This window comes from Trematosphaeria pertusa, assembly GCF_010094035.1.
Source record: "Trematosphaeria pertusa strain CBS 122368 unplaced genomic scaffold BU26scaffold_4, whole genome shotgun sequence".
Classification (NCBI taxonomy): Eukaryota; Fungi; Ascomycota; class Dothideomycetes; order Pleosporales; family Trematosphaeriaceae; genus Trematosphaeria; species Trematosphaeria pertusa.
Genome location: NW_022987215.1, coordinates 1,796,911 through 1,815,061, shown reverse-complemented (window position 1 = coordinate 1,815,061; position 18,151 = coordinate 1,796,911). Strand labels below are relative to the sequence as shown.

Below are 18,151 nucleotides of genomic sequence, written 5' to 3'. Positions count from 1 at the left end.
ATCTTACCCCTCTCTAACTTTATAACTATTAGAGCTATACTAATAAAACTTAATATATAAGCTTTATATAGTATAAACTTTAATATTATAAAATAAAATTTTAAAAAAACTTACTAATTCTAGTTTTATTAGTACTATAATTTTTAAGTACTTTATTAATACTCTTTAAATATTTTAAGAATAAATAGTTAAATCTACTTTTAAAATTAGTTTTATTTAAATTTATAGTTTATAGATAGTATATATAATTTAAAATTTAAGTTAATATACTTTATTATTACGTTAACTATATTAGTAAACTAATAGCTTTTTTTTTAATAAAATTTAACTAGTATTTCTTAAATAACTAAGTAAAAACTTAATATAATTTAATAAAACTTTATATATATATAAGACTATACTATATATATCTACTATTAATTTTATATTATATATTTATTATTACGTAAGCTTAAAATAAGTCTTTTTCTAAAAGTAGCTATTCTTAGAGTTTAAACCTTTTAAGTACTAGTAAACCTTAATAATAAACTATAAAACTTTTAAGATATATTATATACTATAGTATAAAGTCTTTTCTAAAGTTTAGTAGCGTTTAGCTTAGTAATACTAGAGATATTAGCTTAAAGAGTTTCTAAAAAAAAGTCTAGAGATTTCTTCTAGAAATTGATAGATATTACTAATAAATAAACTATATTATCTTTATATTTTATATTATTACTATAATAAAAGCTATATATAAAGTTATACTTACTTTTATAGTCTATCTAATAACTATTTAAAGTAAAAACTTTTACTATAAGTATATTAACTTATATTATAAAATATCTATATAAATATAATATATTAGACTATAAAACTTTATAAACTATTACTTTATAACTAAATAAGTATATAAATAATAGTAAAATCTAATTATAGTTAGAAAAAGATAAGTTACTTAAATAAATTAAAAATTAGATATTTTTAGAATTTTTATTTTAATATCTTTATAACTATATACTTCTAGACTACTAAACTTTAGAAAAGACTTTATACTATAGTATATAATATATCTTAAAAGTTTTATAGTTTATTATTAAGGTTTACTAGTACTTAAAAGGTTTAAACTCTAAGAATAGCTACTTTTAGAAAAAGACTTATTTTAAGCTTACGTAATAATAAATATATAATATAAAATTAATAGTAGATATATATAGTATAGTTATATATATATATAAAGTTTTATTAAATTATATTAAGTTTTTACTTAGTTATTTAAGAAATACTAGTTAAATTTTATTAAAAAAAAGCTATTAGTTTACTAATATAGTTAACGTAATAATAAAGTATATTAACTTAAATTTTAAATTATATATACTATCTATAAACTATAAATTTAAATAAAACTAATTTTAAAAGTAGATTTAACTATTTATTCTTAAAATATTTAAAGAGTATTAATAAAGTACTTAAAAATTATAGTACTAATAAAACTAGAATTAGTAAGTTTTTTTAAAATTTTATTTTATAATATTAAAGTTTATACTATATAAAGCTTATATATTAAGTTTTATTAGTATAGCTCTAATAGTTATAAAGTTAGAGAGGGGTAAGATTTTCTAGAAACTGTGCGCCGGGTGGGGACGTGCGCCAGCTGATGAAACACGGTATCTCCAGTAAAGATCCATGACAGCGTACTATGCGCTCTAATGTGGCGCTATGGAAGGTATGCAGTGGAGTTTGACCGTCAGCGTTTTGGTTGCAGAGATCACCGCCATGCTCGAGAAGGAGTCGGCAAAGGTCGTAGTCCCTGGAGATCGCAATGGCGCAATGTAGTGGGGTTCTAAAGTGCCGCGTAAGCGGAAGTTGCGTCAACAGAGAGGGTCATACAAACTCGGCAAAGTCGTCCATGGCATTTACCCGTGCGCCTTTTTCGATAAGAAAGCGTACTGTTTCCAAGTGACCTTCGGATGCGGCGATCCGAAAACACGTTAGCACGTTTAGGATTGACGCGGCGTGCTGAGAAGTTCACTCACATGGAGCAGCGTTACGCCATTTAGTGAAACATCAAAAGGACTTGCGGATCTGGACTTGAAGGCTCTCTGTATACTAGGAATATCGCCTCGCGATACAAAGTCGAATATGGGTGAGTGCCATGGAATTACGCGAGGGCATGAAAATGTCCAGTGTAAAGAAACGCTGCTGGAACATCCAGCCCGGTAAATTAGGACAAAGACGGCGACTTCAATTCGAAGCGGGCACAAGTGACGCAAGACACTTGTAAATGAGACTCCGTACCCCGAACTAGTCGATATGTCCGAGTCGTTTAGCGGACACTTATCATTGCTTCGTAGAGTAGTGACTGGTCCGCACCATATGCGCATTCCTAAGGCCGGGCCATGGGCCCCTTTCAACTTATGGCTGCGAATAGAGGCATGTTGGGGAGTACACTGGAGATGTAGCCGCGTCGATCTATGGCCCCGATCACCGTCACCCGCATTGGTATGAGCGAGCTTCTCAAGAGCGGCTAGTGTAAATTGAGTGCGGCGACCTATACGACTATAGATTCCGGTCTATTAGCGAATTACATATCAAGGGAAAATTGCAGACTTACATGTTCAGGGCCAACAGGTCTAGTGAGAAGGCGCGATGATACGATTCGACCCGGCTAAGCTGATTCCTCAAGTCCCTTCTTTGATCTCCTAAGGAGAGCCTTATCCGTGTCCATGCCCTTTTCGTCATTCGCCCATGTTGAAGCCGCTCGTTAAACGAATGCGCAAGCTGTTCCATGTGTTGAAGATCGTGCATGCAACCTTCTAGCCGCGCGATGAATTCGGGAGTAAACGACTCTTCGTTTTCCAGCTGTGCAATCATATCAAACGTCGACCGTAGATGTTGGATACACGCTAGATGTTGTTGCAAGTCCTTCGGTGCTTCTGATATTCGCTCCACGGTGCTGTATAGGCCCTCGCACGTCTTCGCTGCAAGCCCGACCACAGCAATGACGCCGGCAGTAACCGAGAGTGGATCCATTGCGCATCAGAGGTATCGACAGCGCGAGGGCGTACCATGCTTTTCAATCATGCGTCCTCTCCAAAAGCGCCCCGAGGCTGCAAAGTCACCGGATCGGGCAGTGTAACCGATACGTGGCACACGCTGATAAGAGGTGCACCACCTGATAATTCTCTCGCAACTGAGGCATAAGACACCGGGATTGCAGCACTTGCACCAGCCTTCCCACTCGTCTTGACCTTGGGCGTCTTGCATATCAGTTATGTCAACCATACAGCGTTCAGAGCCACCTGCTGGAAGCTTCGAGGATCCTCCATATAAGGCGGATGATCCGGTGTACTACTTGAAATACGGTAACGTGAACCTTACACCATTTAATTCCGGCTATTGACTCATTCATCACGGCTCAGGCTCGTGGAACTCGGGAATGGTAATCAAGCCAGACGGCAGCAGCGACCATAGCCCACGTTACCTGGTAAGGCTCTGGTAGCCTGGCGGAGAACACGGAGGCTGACTTTGAATGCTGGTCCGCGACGATGTGACACGCCAGATCCATAAGATTGAGGGCGGCGAGATCAGGAAGCAAGGCTCTACTTGAGCAGCCTTCAGCTTCTGTTGTTTGCCTTATGCTTTACGAGGCAGTTTTTGCCTCAGTCATGATGGCTGCGGGATAATACTGGCCCATTGAGGGTTTCTTCCAATTTTGTACTTAATCGTATGGAGCACCGTGGGGAAACGCTGCTGGAGCGCTGTTTCTCCTAGGTTTTCCACCTTGACACGATTGCGTGGTGGGACCGAAACACTTAAGGCTTCTTCAGCCTCACCTCATAAGCGCCGCGCATGGTGATACAAACCCCGCACCGGTGAGATGCGTGTTGGTTACCTTGCATTCTTATCGGTGCAAAACGCCTACGCACGGGAGAAAAAGCAACCGCGCTTGGCTGCAGCCGCGATTCGGAATAACCACCAAGATCCACAAAGAACTCTTGCTGGACCTTCATTTTCATTGTACTTGGAAAATTGGAAAATGCCCGAATACATCATATCCGTCTTAGGCGGGGTGGTGCAGGACTTGACGACTATTACGGACAGGCTACCGCATGATGGCGAAACGTTCCCAGCTAGTAGATTCACTATGCAGCCTGGCGGGAAGGGTTCAAACTCCGCGGTCGCCATCCACCGGCTCACAAGGCCAAACCCCCGAAACCAGCAGCAATACGACGACACGAAGGACGCGCCAGGCACCAGGGAAAACGACATCAAAGTGCGGATGGTTGGGGTTGTTGGCGACGACAAGTTCGGACCGGCGCTGATCGAGAATTTGGAGAAGTGTGGGGTGAACAAGGATGGGGTGCGCATTATGGAGGGCTACGATACGGCCGTTGCGAACATCCTCGTCGAGTCTGAGTCCGGCGCGAACCGTATTATGCAGTACCCCGGCGCCGCAAGTCATGTGAGCCCAGACGACTTTACGACTGGCGAGAGTCTGGGCGGAGGCGTGGTCCCTCATATGATGGTCGCGCAGCTGGAGCTTCACCGCGACGCAGTGGAACAAGCCATCGAGACGGCGAGCCGTGTGGGCGTCGAGGTTCTGCTAAATCCATCGCCTGCGCATTTTCTCTTTCCGGATATCTACTGCAACGTTTCTCATCTGGTAATGAACGAGACGGAGGCATTTGTGCTGGCAGAACGCAAAGACGAGGATACCACGACTTTCTCCGATTGGACCAGTATCGCGGACTATTTCCATGGCTTGGGTGTCAAGAATGTCGTCATTACCTTAGGGGAGAAGGGGGCATATTATTCAACTAAGAAAGGAGAAAAGATGCAGAATGGATATGCTGAAGCGGAGAAGGAGTGCTATGTTTTTGATACATCTGGTGCGGGGTACGTATTCCCCTTCTGCGGTGTATTCGACCCAGGAGCTGACACAGCATGCGCAGAGATAGCTTCGTCGGTGGGTACGTGTCCCAGTATCTAAAGCAACGGCAGGAAGGAGAGTGGGATATCAAGGTGGCGGTTCAGTACGGATGCAAAGCGGCAGCCCGAGTAATCGAGGAACTAGGCTGTTTAGAGCCGATACCCTGGGCCGATGAGGTCGATATACCTCGCCGCAGGAATACTGGTTGATGAGCAGTGAGTGGTGTTGGCCAGGAAGTCACCGTGAAGAGCCCAAGACAGCGTAATAGTGAAAATATTCCATACAAGGGCAAAGACTCCAGTCTGCACCACCGAATGCCTCTTGCCTAAGCGCCAACAGATGTAGAAGCTACGAAAGCGCTCAAAAGCGAAGACGACGTACCCGATCCGAAACGCCAATGTGTTTTCAGCCCATCGTTTCTCCTCAGCCATATCCCAACTAGTTCCCCCAATGCGCCTAAGGCCGTACATAAGTGTATAATGCGTAGTTACAAGAGGATGATGGAGTGCCACCCAGTTACAGGTTCTCCACACAAAAGAGGGCGTTATAGCGCTTAAAGATATTCAGAGCCTCTAGGGAAGTGGGCCTATCATCCGCTTTCTCCTGCATCATCTCCAGAATTTCGTCTTTCAATAGGTCATCCAACTTGCTGTTGCTCTCAAATCGCTCCAACCACGTTTTGACGCTTGGTAGGCACCACTTGTATATCGGCGAACCCCTCGCATTGCAATAGTCATCCACTGACTTTTCTTGTGTGACTGTGAACATCTCAGAAAAGACGCAACCGAGGGAGAACACGTCAGCCTTTCTTCCACGCTCTTTGAGTGGTTCCACTTCCGGCGCGCGGTACATGACGCTACCATCGATCTTTTCGCTCCGTGAAGCGCTCTCATCCAGCAACGCGAAGTCTTTAGCTAGGCCGAAATCAGAGAGATATGGCGTGTTTTCCTTGATCAGAATATTCCCTGGTTTGATGTCCTGGTGCTTTATCTTGCATTTATGCGCGTAGGCTAGGGCGTCCATCAAGCATCCAAACCAGCGGTTCATGTGCTTGGTTTTCCGCGTGGGGAATTTCTCTTCGGCGCATCTCTTGAGGAAGACTTGCAAATCGCAGTCGGCAACAGGAGTCATGAAGATACTGTACGTTTCGCCGAACTTCGCGTGGAATAGAACGGTCGTGATGTGCATGTGGCGTAACTTCTGCATGATCGCAACCTCCTTCTTCACCTCCTCTTCTCTGCGCCCCGCAGACTTGGAGGGATCGATATGGATGCATTTGCGGGCGTAGAGAGCTCCTGTTGACGCCTCAGCCACTTCGTCTACTTCCGCGTACGAGCCGCAACCAAGGACCCGCTTTGATATGAACCGGACGGGGATTGCTCGGTCAGACCCGCTGTGGGGATGGAGAAGATCTGGAAGCTGGCTTAGGTCTTTGAGGCCTGGCTGGCTCTGCTCTGCCCTCTTCCTCTCGAGGTCTTCCGCGGCTTGCTTGACCATGAGGCTATGGAGTCCTCGCGCTTTCTCAAGCTGCTGGTTCGTCGCATCGATGTGAGGATCCAACATGCTTTCCAGGCTTTCGTGAGACGCTGCGCAAGGTCAATAGGTGGTGGCTGGTATTTTCAAAGCGATGGCGGCATACCTTCAGCAGTTTGTCGCAAATGCGTCAGGGCAACCATTTGCGCCTCGATAAACTGGTCATAGACTTCGCGCAGAGGCTGCTGAACCTTTGTGTCGGCCGGAAATTGCCCGACGACGTCTATTGAGAATTGAGGGAACGACCTGAAGAGCCTAGCCAAGATGTGGACGAGTGGCCGGATGGGTGACCGCCCGGGGTCTGTCTTTAACTTATTGCATCCATACTGTGACGGCTTTTAGCTCCACTGGAACACGGACACGTGGGCTACTCACCTCAATGAGAGCAAATGAAGTGTCCCAAATAAGACCTTCGAGGCCTTCTTCGGATGATAAATGCTGGAGAGCGGATTCGTCAATAGCTTTTGCAAACTGAGCGACGGGGTACACGGATGACACGATGGTAGTGAGGATCTGGGGCGGTTGGTATTCTCTTTCCCTACTGCACAATTTCTCCAGAGCGCTACGGAAAGCGCGGCGGTTGCCGATCCGTCGGAATTTGTAGTCCGGCCCGAATGACTCCCTGACATGTTGTTTCTTCTCGTCCAGCAATGAGAGCCAAGTCCCGTCCGAAGCGCTCCCGGACGGCATCGGAAAAAGCGAGCGAAACGTCGAAACGCAGAGGCCTCGGAAGTACCATAGAAAGGCGCGAGCCAAGGCGACTGGGCCTGACTGACGTTATACGCATCCGTCATTCAATGAAAGACGTCGAGTCGGATGACGAGCGATGAGAAAGAGCATCACCAGGTTCCTGGGTCGCAAATGGTGGGCGGATGGCCTGTGGCGAGAATAAGATCAGGCTGAGCTGCACGGGCTGTCGGGTTGGAGGCAAGGATGCCCGACCTCGAGTGGTCCACAGTGCACCGCTCTCTATGGCCGATCTGCTTGTCGCTGCGTACTGGAATGGGAGAATGGTGAAAGAGACGTTGTCAGGTGGGATCGCGTTGTAAGGCAGCCGGCATGCCGACTTGTTGATCAGCTGGCTAGGATCTCGTACTTGCGCCTCACTCACGTCACGTTTGGGTGGTCCGCGCGACGCCCGTCAGCCTTGCGGGAGTGTCAAGAATATGAATTTATTGCCTTTGTTGAATGGTTTCCCTTTCTCTCGGGTTTCCCTTTCTCTCGGGTTACTTTGCTTGTGTGCCCCACAGACACATGTTTTATGCCCCTCGCGAAGGATTGAGGGAGGCTGGTCGAGCAGGTATAGTCGCACCCGCCGTCGGAATAAACATTGATGGACAGGGATGGGGATATCAACCCGTCCGGTCCGGTCCCGCAATTCACAACTAGCACGACTAGGTATCCGATCGCTCGTTCTTGTCCTCGCTAATGCCTACGCGCGCGAAGAGCCTGTACATTGCGCGGCAAAGGAAACATATTGATCCATACACCACCTGTTGAGTTATGATAAGGAGTTCGACCGGGCTCATCTGCATCTTCCTCAGATAAGGGAAGAATAAGAGCAGGGGACAACATGGAGTACCTATATCTCTATTGTCAACTCTAGAGTGAGCTAGTAAACCTAGACACTCTCCGTGCGCGTCCTTACTGAGTGCACCGGACAACCAACAAGAAATATATGTCTTCCTACCTACCTCTTGAGCCATAACATAAAGGAGGATGCTTGTCATGAATTCGTACATCTTTACATTGCTATCGAGCTAGTAGATGAGAGCCTAGGGCCTCTTATTTGTCGCTTGTCGTAAACTCATCGAGCAAGGTCACGTTGTCGGTCTTGAGCGCCAATGCGCGCGCTTTAGCACCCTGCGCATTCGGCACCTTCACAGCCAGGTCAAAGTAGTTGATGCATGTCATTGTGGCCATGCCGACCGCTACGGTGTGTCGACCATGTTGGCAGACTTCTTCTATCAGCTGATATGCTTCCTTGTCCACGATGTTACCGCTAGCGGGTGCCATCCTGAAGTGCGCCCGCGGACCTGTCCGTAGAGGTAAGCGGCTTGAGTTGCTCCAATGATGCGCTGAATATCCGTTCAGGCGGGCGGGCTGATGAGAATGATCGAAGTTGCTGTCTTAGAAGCTACCCATGCCAGCCGCTTTTGATATACCGATTCGGCGGAGCTAGGGGCCTCTCCCGCACGGCCGAGGGAGCCTCGTTGCACCAGTGCTACACTGTGTAGTTCTTTTTTTATTGAGATAGCGTAGAATTTGCTTACAGTGTCCGCACCATGTAGCGAGGCATGGGGGGCGTGACCAAGATGTCGCCGTATCACTGGGTACGAGAGCAACCGGAGGCATAGAATTGGCTCTTCATAAGGGGACAGACGAGTGACACTGAGATCATCAATACACGCATATGATTGCCAGGCGGCAATTTAGCGATCCTGCGGGGATTAAGACTTTGACTTACATACGCACGTAAAATAGAGCAAGGCGCTCACGAGGAATGGCGCAGAAGTTGATCCGGTGATCAGCAAGATTGGACAAGACGAGATCGGAAACAAGATTGCCTAGGATGGGGTGGTCGTCCTCGAGGGACAACCAAATGGCGCTTGCGGCACACATATTATGTGCGGGAGCCTTTGCCTAGTAGCCGATCCACACCGCCGAGGCAATGCTCACAATACCATGGTGCCCTTAGAGTTCCAGGAGCAGTGGAGACTTTCTTACGTCAAGACCCCGCACCGGCGAAAATATCGTAACACGAGCCATAAGAGTGCTTTCTGACAATGTGGTGTCGGAAGTCGGTGAGTACAGGAGTCTCTGCGGTGCAGCTCCTAAAGAGCCACTGAGAGCGATGGACGGAGTGTCGAGTGGAGCAAGTGGCGAGGAGGCCATCTCATGGAGCATAGCCAATGCAAATCCTATTGAGGAAGAGGCCGCAGGTCGGGCCTCCGAGCAGTTCGAATTTCAGACGGTCAGTATACCGAACAAGTGCTGCCTTTGACCGGGGCCGCGGCCGTTGCCCTGATGGGCGATGCTTTCAGTCGCCAGATAGTAGCCACGGCTTCGCCTGGGAGCCCGATAGAAGGCGAACGAGAAAGTCTTCGTGGGCTTTAAGTTCCGGCGCAGCCTTTCGATCCGAGACCCGAGTGTTATGGCATGGATCTTGTCCTCGTTTTGCCGCGGTATACTTGCACTCCAACCTGTTTTAAGCACAGCGCGAGCATACTGGCCGTGCACCATTACACTGTTTGGTGGAACTGGTCAGCGCATATGCATTAGGCGGCATAGGGCGCTTACTATATTTTACTATACGTAGTATTGCTAGAATTAGTAGTTTATAAAGATGTACGCTTTATATTACTATCTTACAGCCTGTTGCAGTATACATTAGAAACATTAAGCTGATCCCGTGACGCAGAGTTGGAAGCTTCTGGGTCGCAGATAATAACGCTATGAATATTCTCCGATCCTGGACCGACTACCATGTTGCAGCATAGCCTTGCATAATAATGTTCGCTGAGGTTTCCACTCGCCTAGCCTACTCCGTGGCGGCAACTAAATCTTCGATCCAACTATCCGCTCCAGTTCGAGAACAGCGTTTTCAGACGTGAACGCTCATCGAGCCCTGAGAAGATAGAGTCGATTGCTCTTTCGGCTAAGGATTTCAGTTGGCTCCGATCCAGGTCGAAATGTGTAGCAGCGAGATAGTACTCCTGGGATAGGGGGCTGCAGAAAACTCCAACGTCATCGGTCTGACAACTATCAGTCATAAGGTTGCAGGTTATGTGAGGGTAGCGCACGCATAGGGCTAACGGGACATGACTGTGTCTCCACTCGCCAAAGTGATGGTCCGAGAAAGTCCCAGTAATAAGCTTAGCATGAACATTGCAGCTGAGGCACAGCTCCACGCCAATACACTCCCTCTCGATCCGTTCTCGAAACTTGTTCTTTACGTGGATGACGTGACCAAGGCGGTCTGGGGCCCATGAGAGAAGCGTTTCCAGCTCCTGGTCTGTGGCTGACGCTTCTGTCTCCGCGAAGTGAAGCGTAATCTTGAGACCGGCGGCCTTTGCCCTTCCGAAGGCATTTGTGAATACGCGGACATCTCCTTTGGCGGGGTTACCGCAAAGGTCGACGCCAACCACGCCTGCGGATCGATGCTTGAGGGCAAGATCCACGACCTCTTCGGCTTCGGCTGCCGTATTGCGTCGGTCTACCGAAAGGATCAGGAACGCTCTCATGGTGTTCTCTTCACCTTCATTGTGCGCCATGAGAAGCTCGGCGATAGTTCGGACATAGTCATCCTTCGAAACGTTCTGCTCTGGGATTGCCCTGGGGGTTGTCCGAAGCTCCAGATAAGCCACTCCATCGGTCTGGAAGTCGCAGAGTACTGCTTTGGTGGAGAATCTGAGCCTCGTCAACATGTCACTGGCGGCTGTCGCGGGGCCTGAGACATACTCTATGCTGGGGAGGTCGTTGCATAGCCTGTAGATGTAGGACGAGAACAAGGGGAAGAAGCTGGCTCGCTGTTAGCCGTTTGCCAGGCCAAGTGATGCCTTGGTTCGGATTTCAAAACGTTGGATATCGCTAGGACCACTGTATAAGCAGGCACACCCATGGAGCGATCGGAGAATTTGCACCGGGGAAGACTTCAACCGTGCATGTACTACCACTGATGCATGTCTGACCCGAGCCCGAGAGCTGGAAAACTCAAATGTCTGACAAAGGATCACGTCTCCCTACGTTTTGATGTCATAGTCGACCTTTTCAGGAGGGATGGCGACGAGGGGATCCGCCAGATGCAGCGCAGGATCCTCGGCCGTCTTCCGCTCCCAGATATGGTGCAGACACGAGCGGCTGATGCTGCCGGTGAGGTGGGCATGGAGCTGGGGGTGGGTTCGGATTAGCAATGCCGTTCGCGGAAGTGACTGGAGTCCATGCGCTCTTGGCGGCTGGCGAGCAAACAGCTGGAGGAGGCTGGACGGAGAGCACGATACCTCGACTTTCGGCAGACGGCGGGCGTAGTCGATGTCGACGGACGCAGCGTCGGCGGGCATGGTTTCAAACGGCAGAGAGTGGCATCAGAGTCGGCGCGATGGGCGCGGCGACGGGCGGACGGTGCCAATCTGCCGCGGGCCAATGGCGTGCGCGCGAGCGGCTTCTCGAACCCCTTCGCGCGCTAGCCGAAAGAGGACGAGCGCGGCGCTGCAGGAGATTACAGACTGACGAAGAAGGCGCGAGCAGCTGGAGACGCACACGGCACACGCCCGCAGCCTCACCAGCGCTCCTCTGCCTCTCGCTGTTGCAGCGCGCTTCTCACAGCCCGTCCCGCGTAACGCTGTCCCTCCCCCGCGTCTTTCATTGTCGTGGCATCGGCGTCCCGAACAACGCCCAAGCCGCTCTCCGCTTGACGCTTCTCGGCTAGCCAAGCTCACCCCAGGCGCCCGGCCCCGTACCTCGCTCGTCTCCCAGCACAACGCCGCCGCAAGCACTCTCGCTCCTCCAGACGCTCTCCTCCGCTGCCCACGTCGCCTCTCTGCGCGAGCAATTGCTGCTGCTCTGCGCGCCCCCGTCGCCATTGCTGCCCCCTCGCCGCCCCTCCGTCGGCCAGCTGCGTGTCGGTGCCCGGGCTGATTGCGCGCTGCTGCGAGGCCCCCTGGATCCAGAGCCTGCCTCTCCCCTTCGCATCCGCCGCCACGACGCCCTCTCATCCTGCGCCCGTTGACACCGGAGCATGGCAGACATGAGTGCCGAATCTATCCAGCAGAAGATCCAGATCGCCCGCCGCGATGCGGAGGCGCTCAAGGACAGGATAAAACGCAAGAAGGACGAGCTTGCTGACACAACCCGTACGTCCTGCCCGTCCCGTCCTCGCCGCACCCCACGCCCCCAGAGCCTCTGTCGCTAACGTGCAGCATCTAGTCCGCGATGTCGCGAAGCAGCGGGTGGAGGCGCTGCCTCGCCTGACGATGAAGACGAAGCGCACCCTCAAGGGCCATCTGGCAAAGATCTATGCCATGCACTGGTCCACGGACCGACGACATCTCGTCTCGGCCTCCCAGGACGGCAAGCTGATCATCTGGGACGCATACACTACCAACAAGGTTCACGCCATTCCGCTCCGATCATCGTGGGTCATGACCTGCGCATACTCGCCGTCGGGAAACTACGTGGCGTGCGGCGGCCTGGACAACATCTGCTCCATCTACAACCTCTCGGCGCGGGAAGGCCCCACCCGCGTTGCGCGGGAGCTGTCCGGCCACTCGGGATACCTGAGTTGCTGCCGCTTCATCAGCGACAAGCGTATCCTCACCTCATCGGGCGACATGACCTGCGTGCTTTGGGACCTGGAAACCGGCTCCAAGGTGCACGAGTTCGCCGACCATCTGGGAGACGTGATGAGCTTGAGCATAAACCCTCTCGACCACAACCAGTTCGTGTCCGGAGCCTGTGATGCTTTCGCGAAGCTGTGGGACATCCGCCAGCAGAAGTGTGTCCAGACCTTTGCCGCCCACGACTCTGACATCAACGCCATCCAATTCTTCCCCAACGGCAACGCCTTCGGTACCGGTTCCGACGACGCGTCCTGCCGTCTGTTCGATATCCGTGCCGATCGCGAGCTGCAGGCGTACACTGTGGGTTTGCCCCGATCATCAATTTTGCCTGTTTGCTTTGTGGATTACTGACTAATTTCCGTGTATAGATCCCCGAGCCTGTCTGCGGCATCACCTCCGTGGCCTTCTCCGTGTCCGGCCGTCTGCTGTTTGCAGGTTACGATGACTTCGAGTGCAAGGTGAGCCTCCTACAACCAAAGCCGGTGTGATGCAGGATTGACGATGTTTAGGTCTGGGACGTCCTCCGAGGCGAGCGCGTAGGCACATTGCAAGGGCACGACAACCGGGTCAGCTGTCTCGGTGTGAGTAATGACGCACTAAGTCTCTGCACTGGTTCATGGGACTCCATGGTACGTTTGATGTTCGCCTATATCATGTCACATATAGCTGACTTGGCGCAGTTGCGCATCTGGGCATAATCCACGCAGCCTCCCGATCAAATGCGACAACATGAGATGATGCAGATCTGAACGAACGATGGCGTGGGCGAACTTCCTTTAATTTCTGGCCAAAACTACGACAAAACATTGCCTGCTTTTCTCACCCCATACCCACTCGACACCTCACGCGTCTTCCGGCGTAGCTGAGCGGCGCGGCCTCGCTTCGACATAATACTCACCATTTTTCTTGGGAAACGATACGGCCATTGTGTCATTTGGCGGACCTGAGGCGCTCGGAATCTTTTTCGTTAGTATTCTCCTTCTCATACCATCCCCTTTCATTCTCCTTTTCGACAAGGCGGGCTTTCCTCGTCTCTGTCTTGCTTTCGGGCTGGCTGTTTCCGCGTACATGCGTAGTGCCTCCGCTTGTTGCTATTCCCCCTTCCCACATCGTGCCACACACATGCCATCCACCTTTCCCCCAATGTCGTTTGTCGCTGGTCAGCCATTAAAAGCACGACCGTCTTGCTTTGGAGAAGATTGTGGCGCGCAAGACGGGTCTCTGTATGTTTTCGGATTTATGGAAACGGGGCGGTTGGCGGGTTTCGCGTTGAAGGTGGCCCAGGTGCGAAGGGTGAGAAATTTCCTGTATGATTCCGGGGTGGTGCGATTCCATTCAGACATGCGAAAGCAGTGAGAGTATTAGTCACCATACCTCTTTATTCGTTTATGACGACCGACCCTGGCCTGCTGCTTTTGCTGTTGCTGTGCATGAAGTCCCTTTTTCGTGTCCGTGATCGTGTGTGCCGGGTGTTCCCATGAGAAAGGAGTTCTCGTTTGGGCTTAGACTGATAGCTCCTCGTTTCTGGAAGGGGGTGCCTGGGCATCCCATCCCTAAATATCCCGAGGCTCGTTCGCAGAAGGGGGTCCGACTCGTAATCTGCAATAGCAAGGCCATCCCTCGTTATATTATATTCGCCTGTGTCGTATTCCGAGGCCAGAAGTGTACAGGTGCTACAGAGTGCTCGCCCTTCGTGGTACCGGGAGCGTGGGCTGGAAGTTCTTCGGGACCAAAGGATGTTTGACATGTGAAGGCAGCTGCAGTGGCAGCGGGAGGAGAAAACGGGCGACCCTCCTAGACCTTCGAACAGGCTGCGCAATTTAGGATCTAGATCAGTCTGTCTCATCATTGAGATGTGGGAAGCTTAGAGATCTAACGGTAAGCTAGCATCGAACCATGGGTGAGTGAGATTAGGGACTCGCGCTGGCCGTTAAAGGTAGACTAGATAGACTAGAGCCGGGCGGCCTTGCATGGGAGAGTTGTATCGGGCGAAGTCGCGTCTGCTTTGGGACGGACGGTGGCCGCAGTGTGGGCGAGAGCGTAAGGCGTCTCTCAGCAATTGGTACGTATTGGTCTGGTCAAGGACAGGTCAGGTCAGGTCATTTCAGGCCAGCGAGGACTCGCAAACCGAGTCTACTAGCTGGTCTGGGCCAGCTCCTTCGTTCGTTCGTGTACCTTCCCAAAGCGCACCCAGCACCCCCTACCCGGCGAGCAGAAAGCAGTTCGTACCTACACAGTGGTAGACCTCGGGACCGACCCCTTAAAAGGAGGCAGCACGTTCGATCGTTCGAACGCATTGGGCGGGTATATGTAAAATTGGACGTAGGAATGGCCATTACGCACCACCTGCACTTCCTCACTTACGAGGCTACCTACCTATGTCGGAGGTACGTACGTCAAGGGTTCCGCAACCGCAGTCGGAGACAGCCGGGGCGTGAACGCATGCATGCACGTGGCTTATATTAACCCCATCCCATCCCCAGGTGTGCTCCGTGCTCCCTATTTTTATTGCTGCAGCAAATTCAGCGACGAACCAAGGAGATTCGCGAGCAGCGATGGGCCGACGCAGGAGGCTTCTAGAAAAATTTCAGAAGCGCTGGTGGCTGCCGCCGCCCGGGATGTGGTGCATTCGCAAGCAAGCCCCCTTTTCTCAGCGTGCTTAAACGGGCGGCGGCCTGGCCGAAGAGGGAGATGAGCCAGCGCGCCGCATGAAAGTGCTGCCCCAGGACGGCGTTCCGACATGGAAGGCAGGACGGCGCTCCGAGGCCGCATAACCATCGTCTCTGCTTTGGCTCTAACACGTCTGGAGTTGCTGCGCTGGCCAGTTCACACGCCAGCGCGATGAGGTCGGCCGGTGCTCGCGGGCGTTGCAGAGTCGGTTTCAAAAGCGCGCACGCGGCGGACAGCACAGCGTGGCCAGGGCCCCGACGGCGCCAGTCAGCAGCGCGATTGGACGGAAGCCGGCATAAACAGGCGATTCTGTGGCGCCTGTGTTTCGCGGGCGAGGGCCTGTTTCAGGCGCGGTCTGGCGGTGTCGCTGCTCGCCAATCTCGACGATCCCAGGAGCCTCGTCGCGTGGTCAGCTCAGCCCTAAGCCCGCCGCCCGAGGGCCAGTCCCTGCACGCGCTGCAGCATGCCCATACACACGCGCTGCTGGCCTGCCTGACGCTTCCGAATCCTTCCTTTTCTTCAAGCCTTCCAACTGCCCGGCGCCCAATTGCAGCGCGCAAGCCGGGGTGCGAGGCAGAAATAGGCATCCCTGCGCCCGCCAAGCCGTGTTGTCATCCTGGACCTTCCCACGCGCGAGCGCTGCTCTTCCCCAGCACATCCGCCGCCAGCCCTGGACGTGTCACATACAAATACCGGACGGCCCTCCCGACTGAGGCCTCCTTCTTTTCCGCCATGACATCTTCTGCCGCCCAAGACGAATTCAACGAGCTCTTCCGCGACAGGGACCGAGACACCAGACACCCCGAAGACAGAGCCCACGACAGCGACCGCTCTGAGCCCGAGCCCGAGCCTGAACACTACCCCGAGAAGGGCGACACCGACGACGAGCTTGACGCGCCAAAAGACATGCGTTCCAACTACTACCTGCCCTCGATCCGGTCCGAGGCCAACACCGGCCCCAAGGGCGTCATTGCGGACGCCCATGCCTTCGAGCAAGCAAAGAAGCAGGCACGGCGCTTCACCTGGAGGAAGACGTCGCCGCCCAACTCATACACAGTCACCGCGTACCACGACGAGAAGCAGGCATCAGACGAAGATGGCGAGGACAGCTTCATGAAGCGATGGCGGGAGGCACGGCTGCAGGAGCTCCAGAACGCCGGCCAGCGGATACGATCGCGGACCACGAGCCCCAGCCGGCGGATATACGGCAACATGCCCATGGTGGACGGCGAGGGCTATCTCGAGGCCATTGAGAAGGTGGCGCGGGACACAACCGTCGTGGTCTTCATCTACGACGACATGGTACGTACACACACGTCACAGCCACTGTACCCACTCACTAACGCCGTCACGCAGTCCGAGATCTCCAACATGGTCGAAGCCTGCATGCGTGACGTCGCAAAGCGGAACGAGACAACCCGCTTCGTCAAGCTGCACTACGAGGACGCTGAGATGGAAGTCGCCGGCGTGCCTGCCGTGCTCGCATACAAGAACGCCGAGAAGTTCGCCGGCCTCGTTCCGCTCATGGACGAGCTGCCAGAGGACTCCGAACTGAGCGCCGTTAGCCTCGAGACGTGCTTTAGGCGGTGAGTTTGGCCCTACTGCCCTACTGTACTAGCGTCGCGCACCCAACCTGGGTTGCACCGCGTACAAGCCTGAAACCGAACGTCAGCTGACTAAGTCGTCGCAGGCATCGCATTCTAAATTAGTCCGCCTTGCTGCTGCAGCCGCAGCTGCGCATACATATTGTGCTCGCTTGTTTCTCCACAGCCTCGTCGTTAGGGTGCCTGCTCGTCGGGTTCCGTACGACAAGCAGTTTATCGGCTCCGAGTGTGTTTCGGCCCGTCGCTGCAAAAGTCCGATCCTGTCCTCATCATCTCCACACCACACCAAATCCGAATCCGCGAAACACTCATCTACGGACTGCGATCCAGCCATCCGCACCTACGCAGCATTGCTTTGCCATGATCATCATCGACATCATCTTCCTGTTTCATATTTCATATTTCTTTTAGTTCGGCCGGTGCATCATCATCTCAATGTTACTGTATAGACTCGCACCTCTCGGGAGGAACTCTTTATCACCTGTCGTTTCAGCGCGGACACATTGGCGCAAGTCCGGCGTTTTGACCTTGGCATTATGAAGGGATATGCCTGCCTGCCTTGGCCGCGGTCGAATGGGTCTTGTTTGTCTATCGGGCGGCACAAAATGTTTCTACTGTGCATACCTACCTATGATAATACCCCCTCTCTCCCTCCCAGTATGTATGTCAAGTTGCGGTCGTCGTTCATGTGGAACGATGCGATTTTGATTGAGAACGTCTTTATGGTGCGATGTGCGTCTACGTCTATGTATGTGGTACTGGTGTCTGGTGGGTTGGGGTAATGTGTAATTGGTTGTCTCTCTCTTATCCCTTGGGTGTTCATTCCTGCAAGCATGCACGCTCTCACAAGTGCTCGACCCGATCGTTCTCACATCGAACCAATCGCGCCTCCTAATAGATTTCTGGATCTCCATGCCAACAGCACTAGCAGCATGGCTCCTTCCTCCCCACGATGCCATGATCCCTTCCTTCCACCCGTACATACTCACTACGCCCACGCCCCGCCCCGTACGCGCGTCACACTCCAGGGCTGTACTCTCACGAACACTCAATCGGTCCGACCACTCGACTCGACTCCACTCCCCTCGTTTCAA

General features: G+C 51.8%; 7 protein-coding genes across 7 annotated transcripts; 3 read left to right on the top strand and 4 right to left on the bottom strand.

Moving 5' to 3' along the window:
• Positions 1-2,589: 2,589 nt before the first annotated feature.
• On the bottom strand, positions 2,590-3,012 carry BU26DRAFT_562072 (uncharacterized protein; the record flags this gene model as incomplete). The annotated part of the gene is made up of 1 exon (XM_033832988.1): positions 2,590-3,012. The coding sequence occupies one exon, from the start codon at positions 3,010-3,012 to the stop codon at positions 2,590-2,592; it is 423 nt and encodes a 140-aa protein (XP_033687329.1).
• Positions 3,013-4,018: 1,006 nt separating this feature from the next.
• Positions 4,019-5,121, top strand: BU26DRAFT_562071 (ribokinase-like protein; the record flags this gene model as incomplete). The annotated part of the gene is made up of 2 exons (XM_033832987.1): positions 4,019-4,878; positions 4,935-5,121. The coding sequence occupies 2 exons, from the start codon at positions 4,019-4,021 to the stop codon at positions 5,119-5,121; spliced, it is 1,047 nt and encodes a 348-aa protein (XP_033687328.1).
• Positions 5,122-5,187: 66 nt separating this feature from the next.
• On the bottom strand, positions 5,188-7,470 carry BU26DRAFT_516986 (kinase-like protein). Its single transcript, XM_033828461.1, has 3 exons — positions 6,821-7,470; positions 6,552-6,771; positions 5,188-6,498 (listed from the first exon to the last, which is right to left on the bottom strand). The coding sequence occupies exons 1-3, from the start codon at positions 7,133-7,135 to the stop codon at positions 5,429-5,431; spliced, it is 1,605 nt and encodes a 534-aa protein (XP_033687327.1). The 5' UTR covers positions 7,136-7,470; the 3' UTR covers positions 5,188-5,428.
• Positions 7,471-8,230: 760 nt separating this feature from the next.
• Positions 8,231-9,067, bottom strand: BU26DRAFT_562069 (uncharacterized protein; the record flags this gene model as incomplete). The annotated part of the gene is made up of 2 exons (XM_033832986.1): positions 8,231-8,481; positions 8,917-9,067. 2 exons carry the CDS (start codon positions 9,065-9,067, stop codon positions 8,231-8,233), a joined length of 402 nt encoding a protein of 133 aa, XP_033687326.1.
• A 726-nt stretch (positions 9,068-9,793) lies between these two features.
• Positions 9,794-11,514, bottom strand: BU26DRAFT_516984 (Metallo-dependent hydrolase). The gene is made up of 4 exons (XM_033828460.1): positions 11,192-11,514; positions 10,907-10,966; positions 10,249-10,855; positions 9,794-10,200 (listed from the first exon to the last, which is right to left on the bottom strand). The coding sequence occupies exons 1-4, from the start codon at positions 11,503-11,505 to the stop codon at positions 10,021-10,023; spliced, it is 1,161 nt and encodes a 386-aa protein (XP_033687325.1). The 5' UTR covers positions 11,506-11,514; the 3' UTR covers positions 9,794-10,020.
• Positions 11,515-12,028: 514 nt separating this feature from the next.
• BU26DRAFT_255384 (guanine nucleotide-binding protein, beta subunit) lies at positions 12,029-13,666 on the top strand. The gene is made up of 5 exons (XM_033821188.1): positions 12,029-12,297; positions 12,371-13,083; positions 13,152-13,241; positions 13,293-13,412; positions 13,464-13,666. Exons 1-5 carry the CDS (start codon positions 12,183-12,185, stop codon positions 13,479-13,481), a joined length of 1,056 nt encoding a protein of 351 aa, XP_033687324.1. The 5' UTR covers positions 12,029-12,182; the 3' UTR covers positions 13,482-13,666.
• Positions 13,667-16,185: 2,519 nt separating this feature from the next.
• On the top strand, positions 16,186-17,043 carry BU26DRAFT_420949 (phosducin; the record flags this gene model as incomplete). The annotated part of the gene is made up of 2 exons (XM_033823384.1): positions 16,186-16,755; positions 16,810-17,043. 2 exons carry the CDS (start codon positions 16,186-16,188, stop codon positions 17,041-17,043), a joined length of 804 nt encoding a protein of 267 aa, XP_033687323.1.
• Positions 17,044-18,151: the final 1,108 nt, after the last annotated feature.

What these genes read in the sequence shown, in the direction of transcription:
- BU26DRAFT_516986 (XM_033828461.1), bottom strand. Translation starts at nt 7,135, where the DNA reads ATGCCGTCCGGGAGCGCTTCGGACGGGACTTGGCTCTCATTGCTGGAC. An exon ending in CTTCATTTGCTCTCATTGAG is followed by an intron (nt 6,772 to 6,820) that starts GTGAGTAGCCCA and finishes AAGCCGTCACAG; the next exon opens with TATGGATGCAATAAGTTAAA. An exon ending in TTTGCGACAAACTGCTGAAG is followed by an intron (nt 6,499 to 6,551) that starts GTATGCCGCCAT and finishes GACCTTGCGCAG; the next exon opens with CGTCTCACGAAAGCCTGGAA.
- BU26DRAFT_516984 (XM_033828460.1), bottom strand. Translation starts at nt 11,505, where the DNA reads ATGCCCGCCGACGCTGCGTCCGTCGACATCGACTACGCCCGCCGTCTG. An exon ending in GTCGACTATGACATCAAAAC is followed by an intron (nt 10,967 to 11,191) that starts GTAGGGAGACGT and finishes ACAGCGAGCCAG; the next exon opens with CTTCTTCCCCTTGTTCTCGT. An exon ending in ATGTCCCGTTAGCCCTATGC is followed by an intron (nt 10,201 to 10,248) that starts GTGCGCTACCCT and finishes GATAGTTGTCAG; the next exon opens with ACCGATGACGTTGGAGTTTT.
- BU26DRAFT_255384 (XM_033821188.1), top strand. Translation starts at nt 12,183, where the DNA reads ATGGCAGACATGAGTGCCGAATCTATCCAGCAGAAGATCCAGATCGCC. An exon ending in CGAGCTTGCTGACACAACCC is followed by an intron (nt 12,298 to 12,370) that starts GTACGTCCTGCC and finishes TGCAGCATCTAG; the next exon opens with TCCGCGATGTCGCGAAGCAG. An exon ending in GCGAGCTGCAGGCGTACACT is followed by an intron (nt 13,084 to 13,151) that starts GTGGGTTTGCCC and finishes TTCCGTGTATAG; the next exon opens with ATCCCCGAGCCTGTCTGCGG.